This window comes from Centruroides sculpturatus, unplaced genomic scaffold, assembly GCF_000671375.1.
Source record: "Centruroides sculpturatus isolate CEXI.00-Female unplaced genomic scaffold, Cexi_2.0 scaffold1541, whole genome shotgun sequence".
In the NCBI taxonomy this organism is placed as follows: Eukaryota; Metazoa; Arthropoda; class Arachnida; order Scorpiones; family Buthidae; genus Centruroides; species Centruroides sculpturatus.
In genome coordinates, this window is record NW_019385789.1 from 160,657 (window position 1) to 174,426 (window position 13,770).

General features: G+C 32.3%; 1 protein-coding gene across 1 annotated transcript in view; it reads right to left on the reverse strand.

The window, feature by feature from the left end:
- LOC111642151 (heterogeneous nuclear ribonucleoprotein L-like) overlaps window positions 1-7,062 on the reverse strand; it is a 133,598-nt gene extending 126,536 nt beyond the window's left edge. The window contains exon 1 of the mRNA XM_023388427.1: window positions 6,899-7,062. Coding sequence (XP_023244195.1) covers window positions 6,899-6,955 — 57 coding nt within the window. The 5' untranslated portion in view covers window positions 6,956-7,062. The remainder of the gene's footprint in view (window positions 1-6,898) is intronic.
- Window positions 7,063-13,770: the final 6,708 nt, after the last annotated feature.

Genomic DNA, 13,770 nt, shown 5'->3' on the forward strand with positions numbered 1-13,770 from the left:
AAGAAAGTGTTCTTCCACCTCCTCCTCACAACATCTGACTACCCGGCATAATTGGTGTCTGCTCCATTTTCATTTTTTATGGTACAGTACGGTTATTTTATGCTGCGGAACGAATTATATGTTTTAACATGTATTTCTAGGGAAAATGCATTTCGTATAACAGACGTTTCACTTAACGGACGTGCACCTGGAACGGATTAAGTACGTTGCACGAGGCACCACTGTATACAATATGAATCAATGCCTAAAGCAATCATCAAACATTGTCACAGTTTATAAACTTAATCAGTATATATTATATAATCCAAATTAATACATTTCTGGAAGTAAAGATCAGATGAAAATCTATATAAAATAACTGGTAACAACTGTTCTGTAAGCAGAAGTTACAGATTCACATTCTCTTATGGACTATTATTTTTTCAAAATTCTCTAATTTTTTAAAATTTAAATTCAAAATTATTTTTAATAATTAATCTTTACACATGATATAAAGACAAACTAAAGGAAATGATATGGGTAGTCAAAAATTTACACCTTATTAACTCCACTAACAAGTTTAATAATATAAAATTTTCAACTAAATTAACTATCCTTCTTCAGTTAAATTATCAAATATTCTTTCACGTTTCAAACTTCTTTCAGAACATAAAAGAGCACATGATGTCTCAATTAAAAATAAACCAAACTGAACATTTAGTTTATTCCTAATCTAAGCTTGGCATTGTTAAAGAGCATACTTTTTATATATTTAGATGTCTAATAAGTGACCTGAGTCAAATTTTTAATTTTATAATTTTATAAATGTCATTTAGAAAAATATTTTTTATAAATATCACAAAACTGTAAAAAATCAATCTCAAAATTCATATAAATTCTCTGCTAAAAAACAGGATTTATGTATATAATAGACTAGCAGATGTATATAATCTTTGTACCAGGTTATAATACCTTTATACATATTGTACAAAAGTTAAAGCTAAGAAAATCTGAGATTGTCAAATGCATTTTGAATCATCTGATTTTTCAAAACTTGATTTGTGAAACAACTGGTTTGATTGTTAAATTTTTAGATCTGCCTGTCTTACCAGTTGTTTCACAATTCTCCACCATGAAAGAATATAAACTATGCACAACCATGTGTTACACAATCTTTCAGTTTAAAATTTGTAATTATTTAATTTTTTTGAGATTGAGATTTAAATAATTTAAACCGACAATAAACCATAAGTTAATTTTAATAACCAAACATATCTAAAAGCCAGATTATTTTCCAATTAGATTTAATTAGCTTAATTAATAACTGATTTTTACAATATGACTTCTCATGCTATTTATTAGTTTGTATGAAATGTGATATTCTGCTGTATTTTCTGCATGTTAATATTTCTCTTTTCTAATTTTTTATGTTAACTTTATAAGTTACTCAAGTGTAAACTGTGCTATTGATTTGTTTTAGGCTTAATTTTAAAACATTTTTAGCTACTTTTATATACATCTTCAGAATACTACATTCAAAAATTCAATTCCAAAATATCAATACAAATATTTGTATCAATGTTGTGAAACTTAAGTATTCAATATCTAAAATTAAAATCATTCACACTATCGTAGCAAATGGGTTTAATTATTAATTAAACAAACATACAAACTTGGTTGCTTGCTATTCTCCTAATTATATGTATTTCCTTCGGAATTAGCACAAAGTTGCTATTGAGAACAAATCATACAAAAACACTGAGTGGAAAAAGTAGTTTTATTGACACAAAAGGATATGCATTTTGGGCTTAATGCCCCTCTTCAGTCCTATTACTGTATATCAAATACATAGAATGAATCTAAACACAGGTGGTGTCATCAATGACACCTGGCAGCTATTACTAAGTAAACAGAAGAGCCCATTTTAAGATTACTTCCTTCCTCCTCTCCCCCACTCCATCGTATCCCACTGTGTCTACAACACATTAGGCATTCTGATAATGATACAGTGAATACTCTTAACACTTTACTTTTTAGCTGTCTTAGTTGGTTTATGTTTTTGTGCTCTTCTACTTTTTAATCAAATAACATTTAAAACATTTTATCGGAATTATATCGTACTTTACACGTTTCCCTATTATTTTACTTTAATTATACTCTTATTTCCATAGAATATCTACCATAATTTATGTTAGGCAAAAAAAAATACTGGAACATGATTAAGTGTATCAAAGATTTCCCTATTAATTTTACATCATTTCATTTCTTAACTAATTACTTAATTTTTATATTTAATATATTTCTGTTTTTATTATTCTAGCCCATGTTTTTATATAGTTTAAGCAAAATTCTTTTAGCTCTACTATTTTATTTATTTCACCCATGTTTAACATAACAATTTGGGTTATTCCAGCATTCATTATAATAAATCTTAGGTAATTATATTTACTGCAAAAACTTTTGTACACATATGCTAAATATATTTTAATACATTCTGTAAATCTTACGTAATTTTTTACCAATATATTTGATATAATAGGATGAAGAAAGACATTAAGCCTGAAATGCATATCCTTTAGTGTCAATAAACCTATTTTTTCCACTCAAAATGTTCCTGTATGTTTTGTTCTCAACAGCAACCTTGGGCTAATTCCAAAGGAAAGCATACAAATGTTTTCAATTTATTTTTTAAACCTGTTCAAGTTCCAAACTACAAAATTCCAAACTGAAATGTTTCAAACATTTAATGACAGTAATCATAAAATTTTCAATTCATTGTAATTTTGTTACCAAAAGATATATTTGAAAATGTAAAGCAGAAAAATAAAATAAAAGTGAACAGTAACCACTGAATATGACTTTTCATGTATAATTAATCTGTGGGATCATTATTGTATGCATCTGACTCTTGAATTACTACTGATTATTAAAGAATGACCACCAGTGTTAGTAGAATTTCTGGGTTAATACAACTATTCTTCAATGTGGTCTTGAAAATTTTAATGTTTGAAACATTTAAGCAATGTACAACAGAAACTCATTTTATTATTTATGTTTTGTTTAGATTTACAGTGTGAATGGTTTTGATTTCAGAAGTTATCTGTTCTAGCTTTGTTATTGGTATTAAGTATTGAACTTAAAAATTTGGTTTAGGCATTTCATAAGCTTGCAATATGATATTCTTAATTTTAAATTCTTCTCAGTTTAAATCTGAAAATCTTTTTAAAATAATCAAAAATAAATATTTGATTACTTTTAAAAGTTGTAAAATTTTGAATTTTAAAAATATAACTAAAATGTAAATTAACAAAAACAATTTAAATTTAAATAGAAGTAAAATAAAAAAAAAGTTGAAATTCAAAGTCAGAACATCAAATAAAAAATGTATTTGTCATTCTGCTATGATATATATCTATTTTTAACAATTTTTTAAAGACAAAAAGGATGAAAATTAATTTTCTAATAATACTGTGTTGACATTTAATTCTAAAAGCCAGTTGAATCTAATGTATCTTGATCAAAAACACAATCAAATTTCTAAATTATAATTTAACTCTAGTATAATTACATTGCAAAATGTGCTTATACAGGGTTATTCATAAGTCAGAACATTTCAGCAAACATGAAATTTTATGCACCAACAGAAATACAGACTGTCCAAGTTTTATTTTTTTTAAAAATTGGGTAAATTTGGTGTCCTTGTTTGCTTGCACAAATCATTCTTTGGGGAACTCAATGACAGGAATGACATATCTAGACATGTTGCAACAGTGGCTAATACCTCAGAGCTTGAAGGAGATATAAATGTCTTCATTTTCCAACAGGAAGATACACCTACATTTCAAATTTGTTCAGGTTACCTGAACCAGAACTTACAGTTAGCATTAGAATGGCCAGACAGTCTTGCTGCAGTGATGACTACACTCCCAATTTGACACTTTGCAACATTTTCTCATGGAGGTTCAAGGAGACTGGGTCTTTGTCCCCACTGCATATTGACATGGCTCAAAATTACCACTGCTATTAGACTGACATTGAAATGTTAGGCCCAACATAATTTGAACTGGACTATAGGCTTAGTGTGTCATCTCCCAAGGCACACTCATCAAACAATGCTAATATAGGTAAACAAAAAAAAAAGCAAAAACTTGGAGAATTTGTTTCCATTAGTGCATAACATGTGATGTATCTTATAGTTGTGGAAAAATTTCTGAAATATTGTTCTGACTTATGAATAATTGAAGGACTTAGTGGAAAAACAGTATAGCCCATAAAACTACAAAAAACAATTTATTAACAAACTTGATTTGTGCATCATCAATCCATCTAAAAAACTTTAACAATCCAATTGTATCCATGAGCCTGCCCACATTAATAAAACATTGCTTATTAAAATGCTGATGAATTAAAACATAAATCCTTCTAATGTGTAACATACAATTTTTCCACCAAGCCCCTAAATTCTGTGATAATGATATTCAATTATTTGAGGAAATAAAAATGTATCCAGAATTTTTTTAACAATGAAATCTATTTGACATGTTTACAATTTTTGCATTGTTTTGTTTTCTAAATAATTAAACCTGTATTAAGCATTAGAAATAATTTACTTAACTTATTTCTCCATTTCAAATATTTCTTTTGTCTTGTTGCTTCAAATGTATAATTTAAGAATTTTTAATTTTATTCAAAATAATTTTTAATATAAAAATAAACTAAATATACAACTTTAAAAAGTATTTTAAACTTGATTATCAGCACAAAACCTTTCTCACTAATTTCTAGCCTTATTAACAGGAGTACAAACGTTTCGGCCTTCTTAATAGGCCTTCCTTGGGTACACTGTGGAGCGTCGGTTAGAAGAAGTTTAAATGCTGCAAATGTTTACCTAGGTATCATCTTACCAGTGACATCATCATCGATGATAGGTATAGACGATACCGAGGGCGAGAAATACATACTTTTGGTAAAGAAGGGAAATGTGCAGATAGGATACTTGCTAAAGTTGGGGAAAAATTTTAAAGTAAGCATGCTACGTACAGGAGATGCACAATCACAACAGGGGGTTAGTGGGGAGTGACATCATAGTTGAGGCCGTAAATATTCAACGATACAATAAGAAGAGGCGTGCGAACGACCGTGGATGGGAAGGGGGGTTACGAAACATTGGCAGCATTTAAACTTCTTCTAACCAACGCTCCCGAGGAACAGTGTACCCGAGGAAGGCCTATTAAGAAGGCCGAAAACGTTTGTACTCCTGTTAATAAGGCTAGAAATTAGTGAGAAAGGTTTTGTGCTGATAATCTTAGAAATAGTTCTAGCTACATATGCATAGTAGTTTAAACTTCATTACTCTTCAGTTCTATGTATTGCACTTAATTCCTGATTCTACTTTTTGTTATTAAAAAGTGATACTACTACTAATAAGAATTTTCTTTAAATGTAATTTCCTTGATATCCAAATGGCTGAGCTGCTCTGCAATTATGATATCAGCCAATTGCTCTGGGAGACCCGGGATTAAATCCAGGCAAGCAACTTCAGGAATTTTTTTATGTGCACTTCATTCATGATGTCAGATTTAAAAAAAAAAAAAAAAGTAAATTTTTGTTTCAGCTGAAGTGGGCCAAAACCAGCCAAAATGCACTGTTAGTGTAATTTGTATTTTTTAACTAGCCAGAACAAAGGATGTTTAATAACGTCAGAAATTATACTTAAAAAATTTCTGCAAAGTACATTCATAAAGACAAAATGATGCTAAGATTACCAACGCTAACAAGAACTTCATAATTAATATTAAAAAAATGTTTTAATATTAAATTTGAAACTTCAAACACAAATAATAAAAAACTATCATAGTAGTATAAATGGCAGAATATTGTTTGTGTTTAATTGAATGCCTCCATATGCTAACACAAGCCTCTCAATGGAAAAAATATCAATTTGAGGATATTGAAATTATAGTAGCATAAAAATCTAATGTAATTAAATGATAAGAAATTCTTCTTTGTAGTAGCATACACATCTGGCAAACAACAAGTTAATATCTCTTCAACATCAACAATAGATGCATTCAGCACTCTCAACAGTTCTGGAGCTGTCAAGTATTTTTCTGCCAAATGCCCTTTATGGTAGCGCTCTTTTGGAATACATTTGGCCCCACATTTGGTAGCATCTTTCATTTACACTACCTATCGCTACCCAAAACCGACCGACGAGGCTTTTCGTTTCAACGCACATATCACTCATCATTCAGCAGATCCAGGTTGCTACATAACAGCTAGCGATTTGTTCAGTTACAACCATTTAGTCTGCCAAATGCAGCCAAAAAATTCAAATGATATTTTTTTTCATCTATACATTACAAAAACAACAGATGTAGCATTAAAAGATAAGAAATGAGCCTAATCCAATAAGTTTTCAGTATAACAAGTTTTATTTTCCGTTTGTAATCAGTTCTGAGATATAAATTGAGTTTTAAATAGCTTGAAAAAGTAGCTTTTAATGATAGCAATTGATTTTTACTGTTTTTCAATTAATAATTTTAAGGTTTATTATTATCCAATTAAGATTAAAAATATATATACTTTGCTATAAATTTCTATTTCGTTTTAAATTGATAAGCATCAGAAATCAACGTGTTTATCATTTATCAATATATAAAATACGGAGTCCAAAAAAATTTCAACAGCCATTACGAAAAAGTGTGCGCTGTTCTAAAAAAAGTCTGAAGGAAGAAATCAAACACATTACAATGATTTATTATTATTCAGGCGATTTAACTGAATTTTAGATTAGAACTAAATACAGCATTTCATTGGAAAAAGTTAATAAAAACACAAATGGAAAATTTTCTAACCACTTGCAAAGACATCAGCTTTACTAATTGAACGTAAGTCAGAATAATTGCCGATTACATACCCTATTATCACCTTCGGTTTTTTGTCGTTTAGCAACGTGACCGTCGTAATTTGCCATTTTAATAAAATTGTTAAAGAATTCCTAAGCTGAGATTAACGAAATTTCTTCGATCGCCTTCTCTTTGTTCTCCGAGAAAGAGTACGAAACGCTGTTGCCAGTTTTCGCTTAATTTTAACTGGCATCACAACACCTAAGATTAAAATTTTTTATAAAAAGAAATATAATAAAAATTTAATAAATAAAGCAATTCAAAAACATTATCTTTATTGATTTTCAAATTGTAATTGTTTTTTAATGCATCAGAATGATCATCTCGGTAAAATTTGCTTTTTTTTTTCTTTTGTGTTTTTGCTGCTGTATAAATTTGAGATTCATAAGAACCTAATCTTTTATTTTATAGCATTGTAACTAGGGTTTCTCCAACGGGATCCCGGCTGTTTTTTAATCCGGAATTTCTTCTCCCGGGAAATTCTTCTCATTTCGGGAAATCCCTCAAATTTCTTAAAAATTCACTTTTTCCTTTTTTTGTGTTAAAGTTGAGGACATTTTGTAAATAGAAAGTATAATTAACACATAAACTATCAGAATACATTTGTATTTATTAATTTTAAGTCTGCTTATTAGTTTTTTAAAGTTTTACTTGCTTATTATGGCATATCACAGTTCGTCAATAATCTAATATGTAGCCTATTTGTGGTAGGACTCTGAAAATTCGTTACTTGTCAGAACTTATAATATCTGGAATAATTGTGCTTATGCTGTCTTAATTTTTAACCATGCCCGGTATAGCTTCAATAACTGCATTATGCCAGATTCTGCAAATTGGGCAAGGATACAAACGACTACGAAGTATGAAGTTTTCCTTCATAAGCCTGATTATTAATTAAAGACAAACTTATCGAGCTATAAGCTTGATGCCGCTATTAAAGCAGCCGAGGTAGACAAGTCAAGAATACTAGACAGCAATAGAAGTACTGCAATGCATCTGAAAACAAATTAGAAATCTTCCAGACTACAGATGAAGAAACACATAATATCTGTCTTCTCTTAAATGCATTAAAGACGATTCCACCCACATCAATTGAATCGGAAAGGGCATTTTTTGGTAGCAGGACTTTTCATTACTAAAATAAGAACCAAAGCGAATGATCGGAGTATTGACCATCTTTGCTTTTTAAAATCTTATTATAAAAATTTACAATAACATTTTGTATTACGTTTTATTTAAATAACGAAGATTACCTTCTAACATAGAAGTTTTATCTAAGTTCATTTTTTTTCTTTAAATGTTCAACTCAATTCAAAGGCATTTTTAATGTAAGCAGTTTCCAATAAACTTTTAATAAACTTTTTCTATTTGTGAAAATTTCTACGTAACTCAAAAGTATGTTTTTATACATATTTTACACAGCATTATTATTATCTATCTATACTAATATTATAAAGAGGTAAAGTTTGTAAGCTTGGATGTAGGAGGTAATCTCCGAAACTACTCATCCCATTTCAAAAATTATTTCACAAATATTTAGAATGACCTTCAGGGTGGACATAGGCTGTATATTATTCCGTTAAACATTCATATAAATTAAAAGATATCATCTAGGTAAGCTTATATTTTTGGTGTCAGCAGGTGGCGAGGGGCAAGACGCGTACATATACGAGATAGGTAATCGCGCGGCGCAGTCGCGTGGTTGGCGAGATACGCAGTGCACATGTCAGAACTTGTGCTAAACATTGTCACAAACTGAATTCCACGCGGGCGAAACCGCTGGCACAACTAATTATTATTTTGGAGATTGCAAGTTGTATTAAATTAAGTTACTTAAAAATAAAAAATAATTATATCATTCGATTTTAAGATTTATTTTATGTCTTAAAATAATTAATTATATCCCGGGATCCCGGAAAACAGTTCACTTTTTCCCCCAGAATCCCAGGACAAACAAAAGACAGGGAATTGAGAAACCTAATTGTAACAATAGAAATCCGCGTCCACGGAAAATCGAACAATCTACAGTAATACCCCAAACTTACGCGATAGGTGGGACCGAGCGGTAACCGCGTAAGTCGGGGTATAATTTTGCATATAAATACATACAAATAATTTTTAATTGGAGCCGGAGACTAAAGAAAACAATAATTTAGAAAAAAATGTTTAATAAAATCTTAGATAATACATATGTATAACAAATTAGGCCTATATTATTTTACAATTTTTCACATTTACTTGATTATTACGCCATAATTTTAACATTGTTTCCATCTCAGCGATAATACTGTGACGTTTACGAATGATGCTTGAATTTAAAGATTGAGCATTTTTCACAGCTTCGAGAATTTTTTCTTTGCCTTTTATAATTGTTCTGACCGACAATTCCGGTAGATCAAACTTCTTTGCCAATTCACAAATTTTCATTTTTGTATCGAAGTCTTTAATAATGGGTACGTTCGTAAAGTCAAACGAGTTAAACGCGTTAGTAACGAATCGTTCGAAAAGTCTAACGAAATAGGAATAACGATGACGTCATTCTCGTTTAACTCGTTCGACTTTACGAACATACCCAATGTTAACTTTACATTCCAAAGATAAAGTTTTTCTTTTCTTGTTTGATGCAGAAGAATTAGTTCTACTTCGTTTGGATGACATAGTAGAGTCTCTCGAGTCTCCGTAGATATAACAAACACAGAAATAAATAACACAAAATAAATTGTAGCTATGTGTGGATTCCGCGCGACACATCCGAACATGTAAGCTGAACAATAGTGTGGGGGGAGTGAGTAATCAAGGGTTGCGTGGCGCTCAAACAAAAGACGAATCGACGAGATTTGAAAATCGCGTAACTCCGGGTTCGCGTAAGTCGGGGTATTACTGTATATTTATATGCTCTGTTCTCTCTGATAATCCAAATAGTGATGCGATAATATATCCGTGGCCACCGCTTTGAAGAATCCTGATTTAGATCCGTTTTGAAATTTTGTTTTCATAACTAATTTCCATTTATTATCTTTGCCATATTGAAATTGCGATTTGAACAAAATTAAAATTGGCCACATAATGCTGTTATGCAAGTGTCATGCATTTTTAAAAATACCGGCAGAAAAATCTGTCGGCTGAGCATTTAGGAACAATTTTACCCTGCAGAAAATTGTCGAGGAAGCGCAAAAGGGACAAGGATACACTTTCCCCCATGGAAAAGTCTATTAGTTTGGTCTAATAGCACAGCCAGCACTGCTAGCTGGGCCGTGTTCAGTAACGCAGAATTCTTGCTAAGTCTAGTTATGCTGCGTTGAATTCGTTTCTAACTACTGCTCGACTCCTCCCACCACTAGAATTCTAGCTAGTTCAGTCAGCTTCTTTTATCTATGCTAACTTGTACCAGTGACGTCATTGTTTTTGTCTCGTCGTACGATTTGCAAGATGGCTGCTCGTGTTGGACTAAACGTATTTTATTATAAGAATCACAAAGTCATTCTCTCATTCTAAAATGATTTCAAAATGTAAAATTATCATACGTCGGTCTAACAGATTCCGAAGACATTTTAACGGAAGATAGCGGTTCATTTCGTTAATTACAGTTAATAATTGCTTTATTAATTTCATCACAATCTGACGCAGCTTCCGTTTTGAATAATTTATTGGTTACTTTATTCTTTTCGACCAGTTCGTTTGCGACAAATGTTGCGATCATAATTTTAACTTCGTCCACCATTTTGCCTAGTTGTGTAAGAATAATCGTTCAATGATGCTCAGAACATTCTTAGCTCCGCACACTAAGCCAGTCAGAATTCTAAATTAGGCGTTCTGCGTTATTGAACACGGTCCGGGTAATATACAATTAAAAAGCTACATTCCCTTTGGACAATTTGATTTTAAAAAAGTCCATTTTTCGGTAAGAATTATTTAGTTTTGTGAATTATTTCAAAGTATTTTAAGAACAACACGCTTATTATATGAGTAATATTAATATTTTAATTACATGAAACTCTAATAATCAACACAAACTACTGTATTAAAATAATTAGAATCGTTATTAAAATATAAACAAAAACATCTGAGATGTAAAAAATTACGACCGTCAAATTTTTTTAGGAGTTTTTCTTTGGTAAAAATAAGTTTGGCGCTTGGACACACACGATTTTTACCTGTATTATTGTTTTCTGCATTTCGCCAACAAGCGCCAAGCTTATATTTACCAAAGAAAACCGCTTAAGAAAAATTTTAATCGTGGTCTAGATTGTCATAAATTTTTACATCTCGGATATTTTTGTTTTGATATCAATTGTTTTTGTTTAATAATTGTATTATTATGTCAAGAAATAAGACGATGACGTAAAATTCGGTCGACACTCGAAGACTAAGGCTGTGTACACACTAGGCGTTTTTAAACGCGCGTTTTAAAGAACCAAGAGTTCTGCATAGGCATACATACTCAAACGTGCGCTTTTGGCCAAGCGTGCGTCAAACCCGCGTTTATAGATTTTTCTTAAAACGCACGTTTTGCGGGCGTCAGCCGAGCGCTTTGAGATATATGTGCTGCCATGTTACTACACAGTACTGTACATTCGATCGCGCGTTTTCGGGTAGAGTGGACGTACGTTGGCCGAAATGGAGAACGATCGTTTCGATACTGATCTATTTACCGATGAAATCTAAAAGAGACCAACCATTATCAAAGGATTTTATAGATATTTTAAAAGAATTAAAAAACTTGGGTTTATTTTGTCTTAGTATTGGATACAACGTCGCAAACATTCCGTGTGTCAGTCTATCTCGTAATATTGGGTGCACCCAATATTCTCTTTGCCTCTGCCATCGTCTTTTATAGCGACGATGGAGGAGGGGCACACAAGCAATTACTTTCATGTCCATTTCCAAACTGAGCCAGTGCGTATGCTCCACTAAACGGTCGTCTAACGCCGAGCTAACGCGCGGTGTGTACGCTGCTAACGCGCGTTTAACGCAATGCAAAACGCCTAGTGTGTACACAGCCTAAAAACGCACCGTCGACGCTTTTGATACGCCGAACAGTGGGTCGTGAGACGATTCTAGGAGGACGAAAGGCAAAAAATGCATAACGATAATGACCCTTACATATTTATGTATTAATAAACAACATTCCAGTGAGTCAATTGCTATCGATAATTTTTAAAATACGCTCCGTGACTTTGCTAAGCAACAAAAGAAAAGCATCAGTTTTTTTATCTGGTTGGAATCATAACTTTTTTTTTTTACTCTTTCCGCTCTGTGGGCACTAAGAAGGCCTCTTATAGCAGGCCCATTATGGGGCGACCGGGTGGTGAGGGACGGGGCCCGTCATTTTCGAATGGACCACCTCCGAAAAATTCCTGGGGATTCCTTGACCCGTCCGGATTCGATCCCGGGTCCCCCAATGCGGTAGGCTACCACTTTGACTGCTCGGCCATTCGGCCTGGAATCATAACGTTAGTGTCGTGTTCGGACTTGTTTTGAATAGTTGTTTCGCTGGCTGTTTTAAGTGTATTTATTAGTGATATAACGAATATTCGGTTACTATTCAATATTTGGCCGAATACCGAATACCTAAAAACGGGAGTAAGAAATAACAAATACACAGTAAATTAATCATTTTGGTATTTAGATTTAATGCTATCGGATTAGTGTTGTTTGTTTATATTTATTTATAACTTATAATATGCACAAAATAAAAAAGAAAATAATATTAGTCACATGTATTCACAATTTATAATTACAAAGATCAGCAGATGTACACACGTATTCGTTCGAGAATCGTCGCACATCTGAGGTCTGACCCTGCATATCCTTCTTTTTAAGCTCTCTTTCCTCTATCACTCTAGTTCACGTATGCATACATCATAATACGCGCTCACGATACTTTCGATTCGTCACTTTTCCGTCGTAGATTTCCAATTTTACAATTACGTGACTCATAGCATGGTGATAACGGAGAAAAGAGACAGATAGGACGTAGGTATAAAATCACAGTTATGATTTCTCAGATTCGAGACAGCTTGGTAGCCCAAACGGCCCCAGGCTTTCGCCCGTGCACACTAAGTGTCTTTCATTACAAGCATTTAGCTTTCTGAAGTCTATGACAACAATTGTTTGGCATTGACGGCCGCGAATTTCGCGCCAATAAGCTGCCTCGACTTGTTCGATTATGTTATCAACTCAATTTCATATTTATTTTCACATTTTCACTTCGCGGTCCATGACGCTCATGTCTGTCCACTACAACTGTCAAGAATTAACGCGATTGGCGAAGCGTAGTGACAATAGTCCCCCCACTGTCCTAATCAAGCCGCACCTGTCTGTATGACTTATCGGCTATTATTATCCTAATAAAAAAAATTTTATTCCTAACATACAAAAAGTTAAAATATAAAATGTAAAACTGGACATATAAATTGTAAATAGCTAAACATAAACTAATCTGATAAAAATAAATATTTCCTATAAAACACCTAAAAATATATTAAAACGTATCTGGACTTGTCTCCATGATTAAAACTGTCTTTTCTGAATTCTATGTAATAACATCTGCTTTAAAACTGAGAAAATAGAATTATAAACCTTAGAATTATCTAAAAATCTTTTAAAAACATCATTTCCATCCAATGAAAGTACTTCAATAAATTCCTGACATGAATATCAAAGAGTTATAGATCGGGCAGTTCAAATCGGCACAAACAGAAGCCTGTACAGTAAGCCAGAGCGGGAAGCCTCAACTCCCACCTGCGCCTGCCAAACTCTGTATTTTACTGTATAACTTAACAGACCTACAACATACCCCATCAATGTGCGGTAAGAGGCTCATGCCCGAACCCAGGGTAACCCCCAGGTATCGGACTGACAGCGTAGTGACAGCGGGCCA